General features: G+C 31.4%; 1 protein-coding gene across 1 annotated transcript; it reads left to right on the top strand.

The window, feature by feature from the left end:
• The first annotated feature begins 1,928 nt into the window (after positions 1–1,928).
• LOC134715455 (neo-calmodulin-like) lies at positions 1,929–19,060 on the top strand. Its single transcript, XM_063577635.1, has 5 exons — positions 1,929–1,951; positions 2,577–2,622; positions 16,786–16,923; positions 17,872–18,138; positions 18,389–19,060. Exons 2-5 carry the CDS (start codon positions 2,601–2,603, stop codon positions 18,658–18,660), a joined length of 699 nt encoding a protein of 232 aa, XP_063433705.1. The 5' UTR covers positions 1,929–1,951; positions 2,577–2,600; the 3' UTR covers positions 18,661–19,060.
• The last annotated feature ends 868 nt before the right edge of the window (positions 19,061–19,928 follow it).

Raw genomic sequence — 19,928 nt, 5'->3', positions numbered from 1 at the left:
TATCTCAATCATAGTACTTCACACATTTTGGTACTGCTCTGCTCTAGGTGCTGATTGTCTGTAGGAAAATTGTCAAAAAAAACTAATCTTAAACTTAATATTTTTGTTGTTATGTTGTAACAACAGTTATATAAATACAGTTGGAATAAAAGGTGATATATAGTTTTTACGCCTGTTAAAATTTTGACGGGATGATCATGTAAATATGGTAAACAAAGGTCCGTCTGTCCGTCGTTAATATGTTGCACCGTAACTTGAGAACAACTCATACAAAATTTATGAAAGTTAATATTGTGGTTTCTTATGATGGTCAAACGATCTGTATACTTTTGTGTGCAAATATGATAATTTTTTTAGAGTTACAGGACTTTGTAACACTATAAACCGGGGGGGGGGGGGGGGTCACATTGTCGCGCCGTATCGCAAAAACAATTTATGATTATTGCTCAACACTTTACACATGCACTGACTTCTTAGTTATATTAATCTAAAGATCTGTATACTTTTTGGTGATGATTCAAAAAAATTTTATGAGTTATTGAGTTATTTTGTAAAAAGAGGGAGAGGCGTTCACACGTCGCGCCGTATCTCAAAAACTATTAATACTTATTGCATTAAAACTTCACACACTTGCTAGTTATATTATCTGAAGATATGTATACTTTTTCGTGATGATTCTTTATTTCATTTTTGAGTTGTTATAAATTTAAGATTTTACGTTTCCTAAGTGTGTGGTTCTATACATTATAAAAAGGGGACTTTTCCAGTTTTCGGACAATTATTACTTAAAAATGCTCACAGCAGTTTTCATGAAACTTTAATTATTTATATCTGTTGTTGTAAGCTCCCATTCAATTTATATACATTTTTAGATTTTAAGATTGCGATTTTTTCATGAAAGAGGGATGAAAGTGCTTTGAAAAGTTTTCTTTAAATTTTGGTGACTGGTTTATATCTATTAAGATCACTCACCTTTAGTTGTTGTTTTTTATTTCTGATATGACATTGAACTTTATTCTTTGAAAATGCGACGGGCGTATCATGCGCTCATGGCGCAGCTGTTTATTATACTTTGTAGAAGCTCATTTGAGTTAAGAGATTACAGGTGGTAGCCATAGCTCACATTGGACCGGTTGAGTTAACAATATATACACACGTTTAACTAAAACAACAGCAACAACGCCATATACATTTTTCGACAACTAACTACATGGATTCACCTGTTGGCGGAGGGTAAAAAGGGGTGTCGTTATGGCAAACTAACTTTTAAGAAAGTTATTCAGTACCCAAGGCCCAAATGTCAAATTCGTCTTCTAAAAAGTAATATTCTTAACATTACTTCCCCCTATTAATTTGAAAAGGTAACCCAAGATTACCAGTTTTCTGACTTGATTTTGTGTTACACATTAAAGACTTTAAGTATCCCTTAGCTGGAACATATTTTAATAATCATTTACTATTTCACCCTACTGTTTTTAACAAGTTCTATCAGACCAATAAAATTAATCAGAAAGTAAATATCTTATTAAAAGTCAAAATCAAATTTTTGATAAAGAATTATGTTTCTAAATTGAAATTGATAATTCTAAATTTATTTATTTATTAGCCATTGACTTTTGTTAATTTGTCGATGTTTGAAATTTATTAACACACATTTGTAGTTATTGACGATGAAATCTGTTTACAAGGGGAGGCACTGGTATTTAGATTCTTAAACATTTAAATATACATTGCTTAAATAAATATTTGCATTGCGGGGGTAAAAATTCAAAGTAAGATTTAATAATAATGTTACGTCCGTGCAAGGAACTTGAAAGGCACTTGTATATGTTAAAATTGCATTAATTGAAATTTTTATAATAAAGTGAAGTATTTAGAAAGTTAAGCACCGACATTTTTACGACAAGATAAGTAAGAATTGAATTTTAAGGATAGTTTTGTTCAACCAAAGGTAAATTTGTTTTATGCATTTATAAAAAATTTAACATGTCTTTTTAACTTACAAATCAAATTAGAATTAACCATTTCTTGTTAACCAAAATTATGCAGATGCACAAACCATGCATATTCAGAAGCATTTTTTTTTTTTGGATCACTGTATTTGTCAAGTTGAAACATGATACATTTTATGAATACACATAGTGTGTCTTTCTTGTCTTTTCGTTGTAATCATTGATTTAATTGTATTCAAATAATTGTAATCATTTTGTAATCATTGTACCAAATTTAACTTGTGATTATTCTGCCTGTAATGGGCGTCTTTAATTGACAATAAAATATATTTGATTTGATATTTGATTTCAACATTGGTTACGTGTATAGATTACATTATTCTTCGTAGGAAATATGCTATGAATAGGCCTTTTCTATTGAAAAAATAAAGATAAATAGAATCAAAATGTTAATGCAGCATAGCAGCTTCGTTTCTTTTATCTGAACCATAATGGCATTGTACGCGCAATTGAGTATGTTTTGCTATGCATGTGTTTTCCAACACCTAAATCCAAAAAAATAGCAATTAAACCGTTGAAATGTAAGTTAGTTTTGAACTGTTATTAGTGTTTTCTTTTTTTCAGAGGCAGACATCAATACATTCTCAAATGGAGGAACAAGATAGACAAAGTAAGTAAACATTACCATTAATAGCAAATGCATATACCCACTTAGTGTTCTCTGGACTTAGTGAAACCGTATTGAATTTGAATAATAGTGAAAAGTTTAAATTTATTATTGTCAGAATATCCTCGAAAAACAACTCGATACCTAGAACAGTCATTAACAAAAGTTAAACGCAGACACACTATATCTAAATGATTAACATCTTTATAAAATTCCTGATGTCAATCTGAATTAATACTATAGTATCTATTTAAAGTGACTTATAGGTCCATCGGGCCGGGTGTAATTTAATTGAACCATTTCAATATTGTACATATAATATAATATAAACGCGTATCAAATATGAAAATCCATTTTCCAATCAGCTCAGTTAGATTTCACATATAGTAATACTCCCCGACACAATAGAATGTGTAAGAGATGTTGTAGTAATGAGGTCGAAGATGAAACACATTTTCTTTTCAACTGTGATAGTTTATCAGATCAAAGGAAAGACATGATAACAATGATAAATAATTGCTGCAAGAATTTTAAAAATCTTGACCCTAACCAAAAACTGATATGGTTAATGAATACTGAAGATGAGAATTTATTATCAGAATTATGCATGTTCATTAAGAAATATGAAAAGTTTTAATGGAATTTATCTCCCTCTACTACTTGTAATTTGAACTTTATATTTTCTTCATAGTGAGTTCTAGAGCAGTGCACCGTCCCTTGATGGATATTGTCCAGTAGCAATGTCAACCCTTGCTGCTGTGCATTAGTCATGAGGAGAATCACTATTGGAGTAATCTCATGTATCTGTAGCTAGTTCTGAAGGATCTCCCCTTGATGACCTTTGCATTGTTGTGATTTAAAAGTCCCTCACTACTGTGCACTGGTCATGAGGAGAACTACTGCAGATTGAGATACTATATTCCCGGTTCTATTTTTACTATTTTTAGTTTCCGTATTTTAAAATAAACTTAATATCATATCATTTTAATATTAAATCGGCCTCGTTACACTCAATGTCCCTTACCATAATTATATCCTACATTGCTCATATTATCAATTTATTATTTGTGTATTACTTATTGTGTATTTCACTAATGTTTATATAATCATTGTATTATGATGTTTTTGTGTCTTGCCTGACAAGGGCACATGATTGGTATAATAAAATAATGTCTAAATGTCTAATGTCTATAAACAATAGCACAGTCCTCTATTTTAATATTCATACCATTTTCTGTATATGGTTTCAATACGCATAACTAAGCTTGCATTTTTACGGTTTACTTTTTCCAGAATATTTTTTTATGATTCATTTGGGGATTTATATGATAAACGTATACTGCTATCAAAATAATGAAAGCTGTCTTATCCTCAAACTGTGGCAATCGTTTGTGTCAATAGGGGATAAAATGATACGCTTAGCCTGCTTAGGCATAGGTCCTTTTTTATCAGTGTGAAACCTATTTTCGTTAAATCATTACTTATCAATTATGTCTGTCCGTATTTACACGTCAATCCTTCTTTAGTGCGAATGAAAACGAATAATGATACAAGGGTTCAATGTCCAAGTGCATGTGTCCGAAATAAGCAGTTATTCATGTTGATGATAATAAAAATGGCGGCAGGGGTAGGAGTCACGAAATATTGTGTAGAGACTAAAAGTATTACAAAGAAGTTATAAGTGGTGTTATAACACAATAATTAGTTATTTTGTGAGAAACATTGATCGAACTAATGATCCAACTATATTATGAAGAACTTTATTGGGTATGAATTATAATAAACGAAAAACAGATACTCCTTCCCCAAACAAACCAAACAAGATGGCTGACCTGAACGACTCAGGTTCAAAACAGTACTCTTTACATCCAACATTAATGCAAGCATGTACTAATCAATATTCAACACCGAACTTAAATGATACTCCGCTATCTAGTAATATTATTTCCTCATCTAGACAAATACTTTATGGAGCAGACAATGGCTATGCATTCACTCCATATCACTTACAAGCCCCACATACAACACCAGCTCAGATGGGACTTCAGACACCGTCAGTGCCAATCCTATGCACCCTATATCAACTCCACCTCATCCTGATTTATTAATGTTTATGCATGAGGTCAGAGAAAAGTTACAAAAACTTGACATTTTGGAAGATATATTATCAAGGCTAGTAGATATGGAAGAACATTGTAATAAGCTGGACAGTGAAATTTGTGGCATCAAAACTGATTTAAAAGCCCAAACATCAAATATTGTGTATTTAGACAAGGGTCTTGGTGGTCTACATTCAAAACTACAAGAAATAGAAACACAAAATATATCATTAACTGATGAAAATTATAAACTGCAGGAAAAAATCATTGATCAGCAAAAAAGGTCTATGAGAGACATTCTTATATTTAAAGGCATTTATGATGATCATGATCCAACAGAAAACACAGAAGAAACAGTAAAAGACTTTATTAAAACAGAACTGGGACTTGAAAGTAAAGATATAAATTTTCATGGTGTGCACAGGCTTAAGCCCAGACAGGACAGAGGTCCACGCAATATACTTGCAAAATTTGAAAGGAAAAAAGACAGAAATAGAGTTTTGGAAGCAGCAAAAAAAGAACTTAAACAAAAAACCCAATATTATGTACATGAACAATTTCCAGTAGAATTATTAGAAAAGAGGCGTGAACTTATACCAATTCTGAAAGATGCTCGTGAAAATGGACATGAAGCAGTATTGGTAGAGGATGAATTGATTATCAATAAAAGGCGTTTCGATCCACGTCAATGTGTGCCTCAGATAAACCCACATCAACAAGAACCCCGACAACCACCAACTGATCATGGACCTCAACAGCCACCATCTGACCAACACACTCCGATGTATGTACCTGGGAACAACAACAGGATCATGCCAAATAATCCTATAGACCACCACAGAACACCACAGGACACTAGGACAGGCGTACAAGAGGATAAAGGAAACGAAACAATATTGTATTGAATCAAAATAAACACTTATCTGGACTGAATGGTTATTATCTTAATGTATGTGGTTTACAGTCTAAACTAAAATTTACTGAATTTTCAAACATATGATGTATTAGTTTTTGTTGAAACTTAATTAGATGATTTAGATATAATTGATCTTCCTGATGGTTTTTCATATGTAACAAAGAATAGAAAGGGTGCAATTAAAAAGTCAGGTGGAATTGTAATTATATACAAAAATATTTTGAAACAGTTCATCAGTTTTATTGAAAGTGAAAGTCAATATGTACAGTGGCTTAAATTCCAAAAATGTCTACTAAACTGTGAAACTTATTTGGTGCTGTTTATATACCACCGGGAAATTCTAAATATGCAAATACTGATGCATTTGAAGAAATTGAAATTGAACTATTGACATTTGCTGATAAATTTGATCCATATGTCTCTCTTATTGGAGATTTTAATGCAAAAACGGGAACACGAGATGACTTTATTGTTCCTGATGAGTCATTGATTGTTATTTCAAGTGGTGTCTTCCCATTTATCCCACTTTTTGAAATAAGGTATTCTCATTTAGCCAACTTTTTATTTTTGTTAATTAGTTGGTTGTTTGTTTAGTAATAATAAGGTGTCTTTCTAAAATTTGACAGTAAATTTGTTCCTGTATGTTTTTATGGGCGATATCTTTTTGCGCCAAAAAATAACTCATTTGCGCCACAACTTAATTGCGCCACCTATTTTTCAAAACTATAGGTATCATTTGCGCCAATAAAATAATCATCTAATTGCGCCAATTTTATTTATTTTTATTTGAAATGATTCAGGACCGTTATTGGTTCTTCTGTTATTTGGAGGAATTTCTGCCCATACTGGAGGAGGAAACAACGCATTATCCTTTATGTATGTTGATAACACGTAATCAGCGAATGTTTCTACATTGTACACAGAAATTTTAAACATTTTTCTGTAACAAGCTTCTGATTTTGACGGCAACAAGGGAATATAATGTCCATTCTTAAAGCCATGTATATTTTAAAGTTGTTTGAAATATTTTGGACAACATTTATAAAGGTACCATCACCAAAAAAATCCTTTGACACAGAAATTTTAAATTAGACTCGCTTCCTAATAAAATTATCCCGCTTTACACCACCAATATTCTGTGAAATTCTGCTTGATTTTTAGATTGAGTTTTCTTAAATTTTATGAGTGTTCAGATGCATCTTAAGTGGAAAGTTTAGCTACAGTGCATGTATGATATAATAGATAAAACATGTACAGATATGATATAGGTAAAACCAGAGACATATAATATATTATATGTCTCTGGTAAAAACATATTTACAGGTAAATGTGGCGCAATTTCATTTCATTTATTGGCGCAATTTAAACCATCAAAATAAAAGAGAGTGGTGCAATTAATACCTTTTCAAAACTGCAATTGGCGCAAATTGATTCTGCCCGTTTTTATATTATTTAAAAAAAAAATGAAATAGGCGATAGTAAACTTGTTACATTGGATGGCCAACTTTAAAGGGTCAGTGGTGTTACTATATAAAATACAATAATTTTTTATTAACAAATGAAAGTGTTTTCATGTCATATACAGAGGATAGGCATTATCTAATCATTCAGTCTTCGGCATTTTATATGGAAACTTGGGGTACAATGTCAGAGAGATACATACAATTACTTACAAGTTATTGCCTTGAAACTAGAAAAATGTTTGTTTTGGTCCCTTTTTGGCCCTTATATCTTAGACTGTATGTCCAATAACTCCTTTAAATAAATCCCAACCTTCTACTTATGGTATTAAACATGATGGTGGTACAATTTTAGACCAATTGAAATAGTAATACAAAACTTTTAGTCCTGAAACTAGATAAATGCTGTTGTTTGACCTAAAACTGTTAAAACTCTTCATTTTTCCAATTGCATATTTCTGTATATATAGTTGCTTTCATACTATAGAACAGAGGGACACGTTTAAATGTTTTAACAAATGACATCATTTCCCCAAATATGCCCTCATTGAAATTTGCATGTATTTTTATAATGACCAGTAGCATCGTGAAAGTAATGAAAATATACATTTTCATGCCACTCATACCATGACCTACCCGGATCTGAATTTATAATAGATCGAGGTGAGCATCTATTATACAAAAAGCTTCTGGCCATCTCATTGAAATCTTTTCATGAATAAAAGTGCAACTGATATTTTTTTCTATCCAATTCACATTTTAATTAACGGTTAAAAATTTTAAAAATTCTTTCAAATGCTTAATATTACATTAACTAAATGTCAGTTGCAGATTTTACCATGCTATGCTAAATAAATAATACAAAAAAAATAATCTGAGGGTATATTTTTTCAGTCTAATTTTTCACCCGTCATTTAACCCAAACTCCAATTGAAAAACCCTTTGTTCTTGATTACCTTTGATCTCATCCATCCAACTTTTTATTTTACCTGTACTGCTTATAATTTCAAAAAGTTGGATAAATGAGAATGAACCTTTCAAGTTGAGTTAGAAAGTGATGATGAAATTTTGTCATACATGTTAGATTATGAACAATTGAAGCTTCAAAATATATACCGTTATCCCGAATGTCAGAGTGTCATTGCAATATTAATAATTATGGTCATAAACTGTTGGCTATGTGTAAAAAAACTCAATGTTTATATAGCTAACTCCAGGCCCCGGCGCCATAAAGCTTGGTTCTGATATAGGTATTGGACGTACTACATGTAAAGATATCAGTGTTATTGATTATTTGCATCCAAATTGTTCTCTTTAGTAGATGAATTTGAGATACTTGATTTTGTACCACTTTTTTCTGATGTTCACAATGCAATACACATTGTTTTTAAATCAGTATTACCACATGATGAAATTACCGGACATGATACATCACAAAATTCAACTTCAATCAAGTTAAACGACAATAACAGAAACGAATTTGTAAATACATTTCACGATAGTCAAGATCAGCTGACCAATATAATAAATGACCTTGAAAACATACACACACGTGATACATGCACTCAACAAGACATAGACAACATCACCGGAGAAATAAATGAGCTTTTCCAAAATACTGCAAAGGCGACACTTTCACTTTCAAAACCGCACTACAAATCACGAAAGAAACTGAACTCAAAACCCTGGTACACAAATAAGTGGGTCTCATTGGGGCCTAAGCGTGAAACGTGAAAGACAAAATATTGTGTCGTGAAAACGGGAAATGAGGTCTTGCGGGACCCGGGAAATGACAAAAAAAATGAGAATTGGTTACGTACATAGTGTAAGCGGGATACGGGAATCTGACAAAACAGTAAGCGGGATCCGGGATCGGAACCCCCCAATGAGACCCCCAAATAAATGTCCCACTTCGAGAAAAAAATTTCATAAAGCCAGAAAACGTTAAAACATTCATAAAAATGAAGTAACACGCAAACAACTACTAGAGACAAGTAAATCATACAAGATGGTTACAAACCAAGCATACAAAAACTATCAATTTGACTTTGAACAAAAATTGAGAAATACGTCAAAAAAACAAGGGAAAGAGTTGGAAAATTTTGAATAAATTTGTTAAAAATAAAGATGAGAAATCTGAAATATCTGTAGAAACATTACATGATTATTTTAAATCCACGAATGAAAATAATGTACATGATGAAATTGATATAGATATTGATGTAAATAATTTACCACCAGATATAGAAGAGTTGTTAAATTCTCCAATAACAGTAGAAGAAATAAAATGTGCTGTAAAAAAAATTAAAGAATAATAAATCTGCTGGATATGATAATATATTAAATGAATATTTTAGATGTACATTAGATGATATGATTAATGTGTATGTAATGTTATTTAACATTGTGTTAGATACAGGTATTATACCAGAATGTTGGACCAAAGGAATAATGGTCCCAATATTCAAGAACAAGGTTTCCAAATCTGACCCAAATTCTTACAGATGTATTACTCTCAATTCATGTCTTAGTAAAACATTCATTGCTGTGCTAAAAAAAGGATTGAATAAATTATCAGATGAAATAGGCTTAATTACAGGATCACAGGCTGGGTTCAGAAAAGGGTTTTCTACTATGGATAATATTTTTATTTTACATTCACTTATTTCTCTATATTTTTCATTTGGTAAAAAAGTTATTTTGCTCGTTCATTGATTTCAAAAGTGCATTTGATACAGTTTGGAGAGCTGGACTTTGACAAAAGATGCTACAATATAATATTCAAGGCAAAATATTGAGCGTTATACATAATATGTATCAGAATATTCAGACATGTATTAGATTGGGAAAGGATATTTCTGCATTTTTTAGTTGTAATATAGGAGTGAAACAAGAGGAGAATTTATCACCCTTTCTGTTTTCTCTCTTTTTGAATGATTTGGAGAAATTTTTATTAGATAATGATGTTAAAGACCTTGAAAATATATCTGATAAATGCAAAGAAACATTATTATGTTATGTAAAAATATTTATAAAATTATATGTAGATGACACAGTTATTTTATCTGAGTCAGAGGAGGATCTGCAACATGCATTGAAAGTTTTTGAGCAATATTGTAATGAGTGGAAACTCACACTTAATACAAGTAAAACTAAAATTGTAATTTTCAGCAAAAAGAAATTCAAGGTTAAAGCAGATTTTGAAATCTATGGTAAAAATATTGATGTGTAACTGTTAGACTCGTTTACTTATCTGGGTATTGTATTTAATTATAACGGCTCTTTTTGTTCAGCTAGAAAGAAATTATTGGAACAGTCCAATAAAGCATTGTATGCACTATATAGAAAGATAAGAAATATTACAATACCCGTAGATATACAGCTTAAGCTTTTTGGTTGTCTTATTTTACCTATAATGATTTACTCTAGTGAAGTTTGGGGATTTGTAAATAAACAGGGATTGGAACGGATGCACTTGCAGTTTTGTAAAAAATATTCTGCACGTGAGGAAAAGTACGCCAAATTTTATGGTTTACGGGGAACTGGGTCGTTATCCCATTGATATTACTATTAAGCTACGTATGGTTATGTTTTGGAATGATATGCTCTCAAGTGAGAATAAATTATCTAATACATTATATAGACTTATGATACAACTTCACCAGAGTAAACCCCCACATTTTAAATGGGTTACGTACATTAAATCCATTTTTGATGAATGTGGTCTTACTTTTATATGGAATGATCAAATACCTATGAATAGAGAAATATTGAAATCTCTTGTCAAACAAAAACTTGTTGATCAGTTTATACAACAATGGTTTTCTGTAATTAATAATTCTTCTAGAGGAGAGTTCTATGGTAAAAAAAGAATATTTGAATTAGAACCCTATCTTCTTCGATTAGGAAATACTGATGGATTGTATATGGCTAAATTTAGATGCTCAAATCTTTCAAATTCCCAATTGAAACGGGAAGATGGAAAAATATTTTAAAAGAAAATAGGATATGTCATCTATGTAATCAAAATATTGGCGACGAATATCACTATTTGTGTGTTTGTTCACATCCTAGTGTATCACTTCTTAGAAAAAAATCTTGTACCTAATTATTACCTAAAATATCCCTGAAGGCAAAAATTAATCGGTTTACTTTCATTTTGCAACATAAAGGTGTATAGGAAAGGATGTACTTTCCTTAGAAAGATTACTTATTTTTTTGTAGATGCAATTTTTATACATTTATATATATTTATGTACTCACAATCACTGAACAATAAGAAAGAATTCTGTACATATGTAATCCTTTTTATCACATATTTTGTACTGATATGTACGCGTTTTTGCATGGCCAATAATAGCCGGAAGTCAATGTTGGTTATCAGCCCTCGGGGCCGATATTGATATCAGCCCTCGAAATCCATATCAAGCCCCCGAGTTTAACTTCCGGTAACCTGTCAATCAAAGGCTATTTGTAAACAAGTTGAACTCAATGAAAAGAAATGTAGAAAGTTACAAATGTGCTGTAGAAGAAAAAAGTAGAAATCAACAGTTAAAATCACAGAAGTTCCCGTAAAATTTTGACGTCATGAAGAATTTAGAAAATATATATCGCCACATTGGAATGATGAGCGACATAGGGTCCTTCTTAAGCATTTTTTAACATTTGTAATGTAACACTTTAAAGTCATTTTATATTTGAAATTCTTAGAATTAATATATTTATTGTTAATTATTTCTGAAATTTTCACGTTGTTAACCTACTGTGATACGACCTTTTTTTTTCTTTTTTTTTAATCGCAGTGATACATTTTTTTTTTTTTCGTTAAATATTTTTTAGATTTTTGATGAAATATCAAACATAATTTGGTGTAAGCTATTTGCTTTCTCCTGCTTGAAAATATGTGATAAATAGATTATTACATGCCATGTTATAATCTATAAATAAATTTTGTGTATTTACTGTCTTCTGATTGGTTAAAATTATTAGTTTTATTTTCAATGTTGTCAATTTTGATGATGGCGACACGCCCACTCTGACGTTGAGTATTCATACGCTAACATGTGTGTGCGTTGTTTTTGTTAATACAAATTATATAAAAAGTTCTTTGAGCCTGATTTTTGATAGAAATTTATTTATAATGAATGGCAATAATTTATTTTGATTTTATTGAACCATAAAACTAATTTTTGACTCTTCACATTTTACATAATCCGCTTCGCGGATTATTCAATGTGAAGAGTCAAAAATTAGTTTTATGGTTCAATAAATTCAAAATAAATAATATAGTCCATCAGCTAGTTCTCAAAAGCGCGCTAGTTAAGGAGTTTGTGTTACACCCCAGGGTACCGCGATTTTTTTTGATAGAATTCAACTTCGTTATCTTATTGATAAAATACAAGGTGTTAGACTAAAAAAAAAAGTGTCCAAAAGAGGATTTAAAACGTTCCTTCCAATGGTCCCCTCATTTAGCAATCACGACTAAGTAATTTTTAATTATTTTTTTTAATATAAAGCGATTAAGAAAAAATAAAGTATAGGTTTAAACAACTAAAACAGATACAAAACTTATCATATTAAATGTAACTCGGCAGATTTTTTGTTTAAAAAAAAATGTTTTTTACATTACAAACAATCCGATTTTTTGGGTTCAAATTAAGGCATATTTTCTCCTTTCATACAGAAATTCGTTATACAACTACCCGTTTAAGTTAATTAAACTTGAGAATCAATCATTATGCAATGTTTAAATAATTTGGAGTATTTATATAACGTCTAAAATATGAATTATTTAATAAAATATATGTACGTGCAAATACTCGTGAAATACCGGAAATCATCAAGTTACCGTTTTCGATTCAGTATACAACATGTACAATGTATTCACACATAAGCATTATCCATTTGCAACTGAAAACAAACATTTAATTGTCGATTTATAATCTTTTGTGAGACAAATTATTTTATGAAGTGAATGGGTAACGAAATATTTATGAAAAACATACAAATTAAGGGCATACGATACAGTTTCGATCCTGTATTTACAAGTTCATGAAAATTTGCATATAGGCTATTTTTTACCTGACTAAATCAAATATGTAATAAAAAATATACCTTCATGTGCTACTTTTTGAGTAAAATGAGGTCGAAATTTTGTATATTTGCTCAAAATTCAGATTTGTGGCCGTAATTTCTTTTTTGAAAGAAAGACATAACTTTTTTGTTATAAAAGATAAACACAAATTGGTTTTTGTTAAATAATCGGTAATTTCTGTATTTAATAAGTATCCTAAAAAACTTTGCAATTTTTTATTCAGAAATAACTTATATTTATCAAATGTTCATGAATTGAGGAAAAAACGTCATTTTTTACTGTATGTTTATCAAATTTAAAACAAATCCTCTATTTACAGTTTTATAAAATTTGGGTCACATAATCTCCCTGCAAAATGAAACAAAATGCCGTTTTGAAAAATAGGGGTCCATGAACTCGTTTTCAAATTAAATCAGTTTGAATGATAAAAATCAGTCGAAAAATGCATTTTTTCCCGATATGTCACAGTTTGACGTCGCGAAAATAACAAATTACGTTAGCAACGTCCTTACCTTCTCTGTAACTGTATCGTATGCCCTTAAGGTGATTTTTTGCGTTCAGAAAAGGTGCACTCTATCAAACTCAATAAAGGTGTGCTTGATAATATTTTATGTTTTAGCTATGAAATGATTGACTTAAAATTGTTAAGTTATTCAATCGACAAACATCGATTTGAACGAACGTCAAATAGTCAGTTGTGGGGTTTGGTAATACTTTTTACTTTCTTAGGTTTCTTAGAGATACAAATAATGGCTTTGTTGGTTTCAGTTTAAATAAAGATTATGAAAAACGTTGGTTGCGAAATGTTCATGAAAGAGCTTTGATATCATTAAAATGTCGGGACTTGGTAGGAATGGTTAACCCTGATATATCCACTCAAAAGAACTAAAACAAATCGAATGAAGCGAGGCGAAACTTATGTTTTGAAATTGTTTCAGACACTGCAAAGCTGGCCAATTCCATTATAACATCTGATTAGTTATATGGCTTGTTCTCGGGTTCTTTGCTTCTTCGGAATTAATGTGCGACCTTCTAAACGCGAATGAAAAGGGAAAATTTGCTTCAGAAATTTTCATTACGTTCTTCAAAAGTCAACCGATATCTTCAAAACACTCAAAAGAAAATCATTGCTTACATTTTTAAAAAAGGAAATAAAAGGCAAGCAGTTAATGGCTGATAAGAACAACAAATATTGAGAGCTGATGAAAAAAATGTCGACTGCTTGTCATAGCCCAGACAAGATAGTTGGTTATGCGATAGGTTCTCCAGTTTGAATTAGGTCCTCTTCCAATATCTTTTGCAAACTTTGATGGTACACATGTAATGAAAAATTAAAACCTGTCCTGAGTGGTCTTTTAAAAAAGGCTCATTCCTTAGGAAAGCATGTGGATATTTGATGACATGGCAGTTATTCAAACCATTATTACTAGGACACCTAGCACTTTTTTCGATTTGGCAATTGTTATTTTAAAAACCATCCTTTTAGTTTTGAAAAGTGGTCCCGCATTAATTTTGTCACTGAATAGTATCGCACAATATTCATAACGAAATTAGAATGGAAGGTCCTTGGGAGGGCAAATCATTATGATAAGTTCTAAACCATCACAATCGTGTTCTTGGGAATGGAAGATATGTATGTTAGTTGGGGGAAACAAAAAAGTTGCTTTTGTTGAATTCTTTTATTTTGAAAAGAGTAAACAATCCTATAGATTTACACTTAAATGTATTGATGTATTTGTATCAGATGGAAGTATGTGCCACAAAATATATGTTGAAAATGAAATAGCGTAGAATGGTTTTAGCTTATAATCAAACAGGAAGAAGCCGATAAAAAATGTTTCTCAATAAAATGCAAACATATGCAGCTGACAAAGGTTACGACTCCATTGTTAAAAACCTTCTGACACTGTTGTGGAAGTATTGGCTTACTTTTTTCACAGTTGCATATCAATTCTAACATTGTAAGTCTGACAGATGCATCCCCCAAATGCAGATAATTAAATGTGCAGTCAATGTGTGCAAATTTGGTGACAACGTTTGTGGAAAACTGCCAGGATTTCACACCAATACATGTTGTGATTCAGTAAGTGTTTTGTCTGGTAAAGAAAAAAAGCAAAGCATTCGGCTTTTTGACACGTTATGTGGAGTTTTCAGAAGGTCTATTCTATATTGGTGAAACCTTGGAAGAGGTTAGCGAAGAGTTGTCAAAACAATAGAGAGGTTTTCGTGTTCTATATATGGCTACGAAATTAAAAATATCGATAAATAAAGATCAGAACGTTTTGAAATGCAAAAGATGCAATGTTAAAGCACATTAAACAAGCCAACTTTCAGACGAAGATTTGGAAATCTGCTCTTAAACACAACACTGCCAAACAACTATGATTGGATTGTTTAGAGCGCTTTGATCAGTATCAATTTTTTAGACCAACCACCAGCGCTAGATGCTTTGGTAATTCTGACGTGAGGTTCGTGTAAAGCTGGTTGTGCCAAAAAAGATGTTCATGTGTCCAACAAGGTTTATCCTAAACAGATAGCTGTATAATAATGCTCGAAAGCTTGTAGATATAAGCATTATCAAATCGTTGATATTACTAACGATGACGACAAAGATGATGGAAAAGATGATAAAGGTAATTCGGTAGATGCAGGTGACCTAACTGATGATGATTCTATGGATTTACCTTCTGTGTGACCTTAAAATGTGGTGGTGGGGTTGTTAAATTAAAAAAAAAATAGAAATCTAGATCAGAAACCCTGACAGTATTGTGTGTTTTAATATGTGAGTTATTTCATGAATGCGATGCATAAATTTGTGACAGAATCGTGCATTTCTGGTTGCTTATGTTTGTGTTTGTCGTTGATTCTATGTTATTGTTTCTTACCTTTATTTTTTTTTCAACAGCCTTTATATACTTTATGCTGTATGTTTCAATGTGAAAAAATATACCATTTTATCAAGAAAAGGAGTACGTATGCTTCTTTTCATTCCAAATCATGACTTTTGGAAATTGACCCTCCCCCTTTTTTTCTTGGTTCTCTACGATTTAAGAATTAGTTAAAAATTAGGCTGCGTTATAATAAGATATGATTGTTCCATTTAATAAAAAGTATAGAACTGAATACTTGGTTATTTTTACACTTTTCTGTAATAATGTGCAAAACAAAATTTTTGATATACCCTGAAATAAATCCCCTTTTAACCCCTTTTGGACACTTTTTCAAAAGTCTACCATCTCTTAAAATATTCCTCAGATATTACTCTTTAAATTTTTACAAAAAAATTGCGGTACCCTGGGGTGTAACACAGAACTGAATTTTTGTCCTACCAGCTGATGGACTAATAGCCATTCATTAAATAAAAACTCAATAGGTAATATACATAATGTATATGTCTCAATTTCATGAAAATCACGTGCTATTATCGTACACTACCCTGCTGTCGATTTATATGTATACTTTATTATGTTTTGACCTCTTGTACACGTTCGTGTCTGAGGAAATAAAATATTTTGTTTTTTTTGTCTTTGTCTTGTTAATATTGAAACCCAAGTTTCGCACAAACACATTTTGGTAACTGATTATCTTCTTTTTCAGGGTTAGATACGTTATTCTCTGAAAACTGTACTGACGGTGTAGTCATACGAGATGGGTTTAAGGCAATATTACAATGCATGGGCAACAATCCTACTGATGAATCCATTGACGAAGTATTCGCAAATTTCGATGCTGATGGTAAGTTTCAAGAGAATTAATTGCAGAGCTCTATATATAAGGGGAGACCATTCACTAATGTCTGCATGTCGCAACATTTTGTAGAGAAAATGTAACTTGTAAAAAAGTATTAAAAGCATCGGACTCTGGTATATCTATTTATTGTTTTATTGTCAGTTTATTGCAGATTGACATATAATTAAAATATACAAATAGAAATTCATAACAAATATACAGTGGCAACTAAGAGTCATTAAAATATAAACAAATACTAGAAAGATATTTTGATCATAAAAATCTCTTAAAAGCCTCTGGCGATGTACAGAAAGTTGAAAACAAAAATGGTGTTAAACACGATTGTAAAGGTTCAACCTCGCTTATAATGCTGGTAAAGCAAATGATTCTTTCCAAAAACATCCCTAATTTGAACATATTTGAGCAAAGAAAATAATCCCAAATTAATTCTTAACAATGGTAGTGGAGACTGATTAACACAATTTGTTTATTGGTGCTAGTTAACACTTAATTGTTTTACACAATTTGTTAAATTCAATCTTTTTGAGACAATTGAAAGCAATAAGTAGATTTCACTACTGCTTGGGGACTTTCGGGTAAAATATTTTTTTTATACAAATGTGTGTGCACATGGAAAGTTTCTGGAATAAACTTCATCTGGCAAGCTCGAGACCAAACGTTTGGATATGATACATTTTAAAGCATGAAATGAACAACAATAAAAACAGTCGTTTTTTAATTACATTAACATAATCAATTATTGATAGAAAATATGTAGTCGTTCTGTGAAATATATAAGTTTAATAGTCACTGAATTTAAATTTACCGCATCCTCAAACCCCCTCTTCTTCTTGAAATATACCGATTTATGTCCAATATCCAACCATTGTAGTACCGCTTGCTCGCAAAAAATATGTGAAAATTATTTGTTAAATGAGGTGATTTTCTCTATAGGCACAACCGGGTTATCAAAGGACGAATTTGATGAGTGGTTCAATAAATGTTGGGTTCCTGTAGCCCAGGCACGTGAGGCAATTGTAGAAGCATTTCAAGTGTTGGCTGCTGAAAGCGAAGATTCTGATGGACGTTGCTGCATTACAAGTTTAGTTGATTTGTTGAAAAATCGAGGGGGAGAACCACTATCAGATGAAGATGCTGCAATATTTCAGAAGGAACTGGAAATAATTGACACAAGCTCAGACGGCTTCATCGATGGAGAAGGTATACGAAACTTTTATATAGTGATTACAAGTGAATGTGCAAAATATGGCATGGTGATTTCTTGCGAAAAATGCGATAAAATATGCAAAGTTCAATACTAGTAATATACATAGCAAAGTTGACTTCCATATAAACTTATGAAAATATGCGACGTTGTTTTTTTGAATTATATTGAAAGAATTTTCTTTGAATCAAAGTTTGTTTCTTTTGCTCAAATTATAAAAAAGTAATATATATATATATTTTTTAGAATTTGCCAACTTTCTAACGGAACAATGCCAGGAGGTCAAAACAGAAGAAGAAAATCAGGAACAAACGGAAGAAGTACAAACCGAAACTACTGAAGAAATAACCGAAACTTCTGAAGAACAAACAGAGGAACAAATTGAAAAAACAGAAAAAATCACAGAAAAGACAGAAGATCAAAATTACACTACAGAAGAACAAACTGACAAGCAAAATACCGAAAACTCTGAACAAGAACCGTCAGAAACTCCAAAAACGGAACAAATTAAATCTTGAAATAAAGTTCTATTTAAGTGTAACCACCTTCTAAACTATTTAGGATAAATACGTTCATACTATTGATGTTATTTGGGTGGGGGTCTAGAAACTCTAACTGAATGCGAAACTTTCAATGGAATCCTTACCGTATATAAAATAACTTAAATGGTGCTATAAATTCTACTCATGACTTCTGCCTTCACCAACTGGAGGTTAGAACAACTTGCTTTTAAATAAGCATTACAAGTCCATGGAAAATATATCTTACGCATTATGTTTTTTTATTATTTATTTCTGTGATATATTGTTACGGTTATATTGTAAGAGCTGTGAGAAATACGTATTTATTTGTTGTGTTATAAATGTATTGTGACAATATGAATTTGCAAGCACAATTATACAATTCTAATATTTAAAACGGGTACTTTTTTATTTGAATTATCATTACATTTACAGTTGTAACGTATGAATTTTATATTTTGATATTTGTACAAGATATGCCTTAGTTACTGCTAAAATATGGGTTTCCATGATAATACTGCTTGACCAAACCTATTGACATGAAATTAGTTTAAAAAAGATGTGGTATGATTGCCAATCAGTCTGATTAAAACCAGTCAACTCTCCATGAGAGACCAAATGACAGAAATAAAAAGGAGCATAACTGTAGAATAGTAAAGTTGAAGCTATCCAAGTTCTTACTCGATCTGTGTTTGTATCAATAAGAATTGTGCAAACTGAAGTTAGAGAACGGAAAACAATTTTGGGATGTACAGACGTACAGATGGACAAGGGTAAAACGTAGTGACTCCTCTATTACGGCGAGGGCATACTTTAGAATATCACAATCAAAAATTATCTTCAATTGCAAGAGCTATATAATATTTTTTCATCGATATCATTATTATGGGTTAAATTTTAGACGACGGCATTTGAACTAATTCACAAATATTATACATTTAGTTGGAGCTTGCCAGTTTTTACTAGACTAGTGCAAGTTTTCTCAGTGCTCCAACTATTGATAAAGTGGTAATTTATTTAGTTGAAATCATCCAGCCTTTGTAAATTTTACGGACGCCATCACGAGTTGGTTGACCGTTATGGAATAACCGTTTCACAAAAGATATCGGATATGTTCCTTACGTCGTAACTACAATCCCCTTCCCTTTCATGAATGTGAACTACCGAATTATACTATTTACAGGATTTGTTATAACATAAGCAACACGACGGGTGCCACACGTGGAGCAGTATCTGCTTACCCATCCGGGCACCCGAGATCACCC

Source organism: Mytilus trossulus, chromosome 4 (assembly GCF_036588685.1).
Source record: "Mytilus trossulus isolate FHL-02 chromosome 4, PNRI_Mtr1.1.1.hap1, whole genome shotgun sequence".
Lineage (NCBI taxonomy): Eukaryota > Metazoa > Mollusca > Bivalvia > Mytilida > Mytilidae > Mytilus > Mytilus trossulus.
This window is presented reverse-complemented; position numbering and strand designations above follow the sequence as displayed.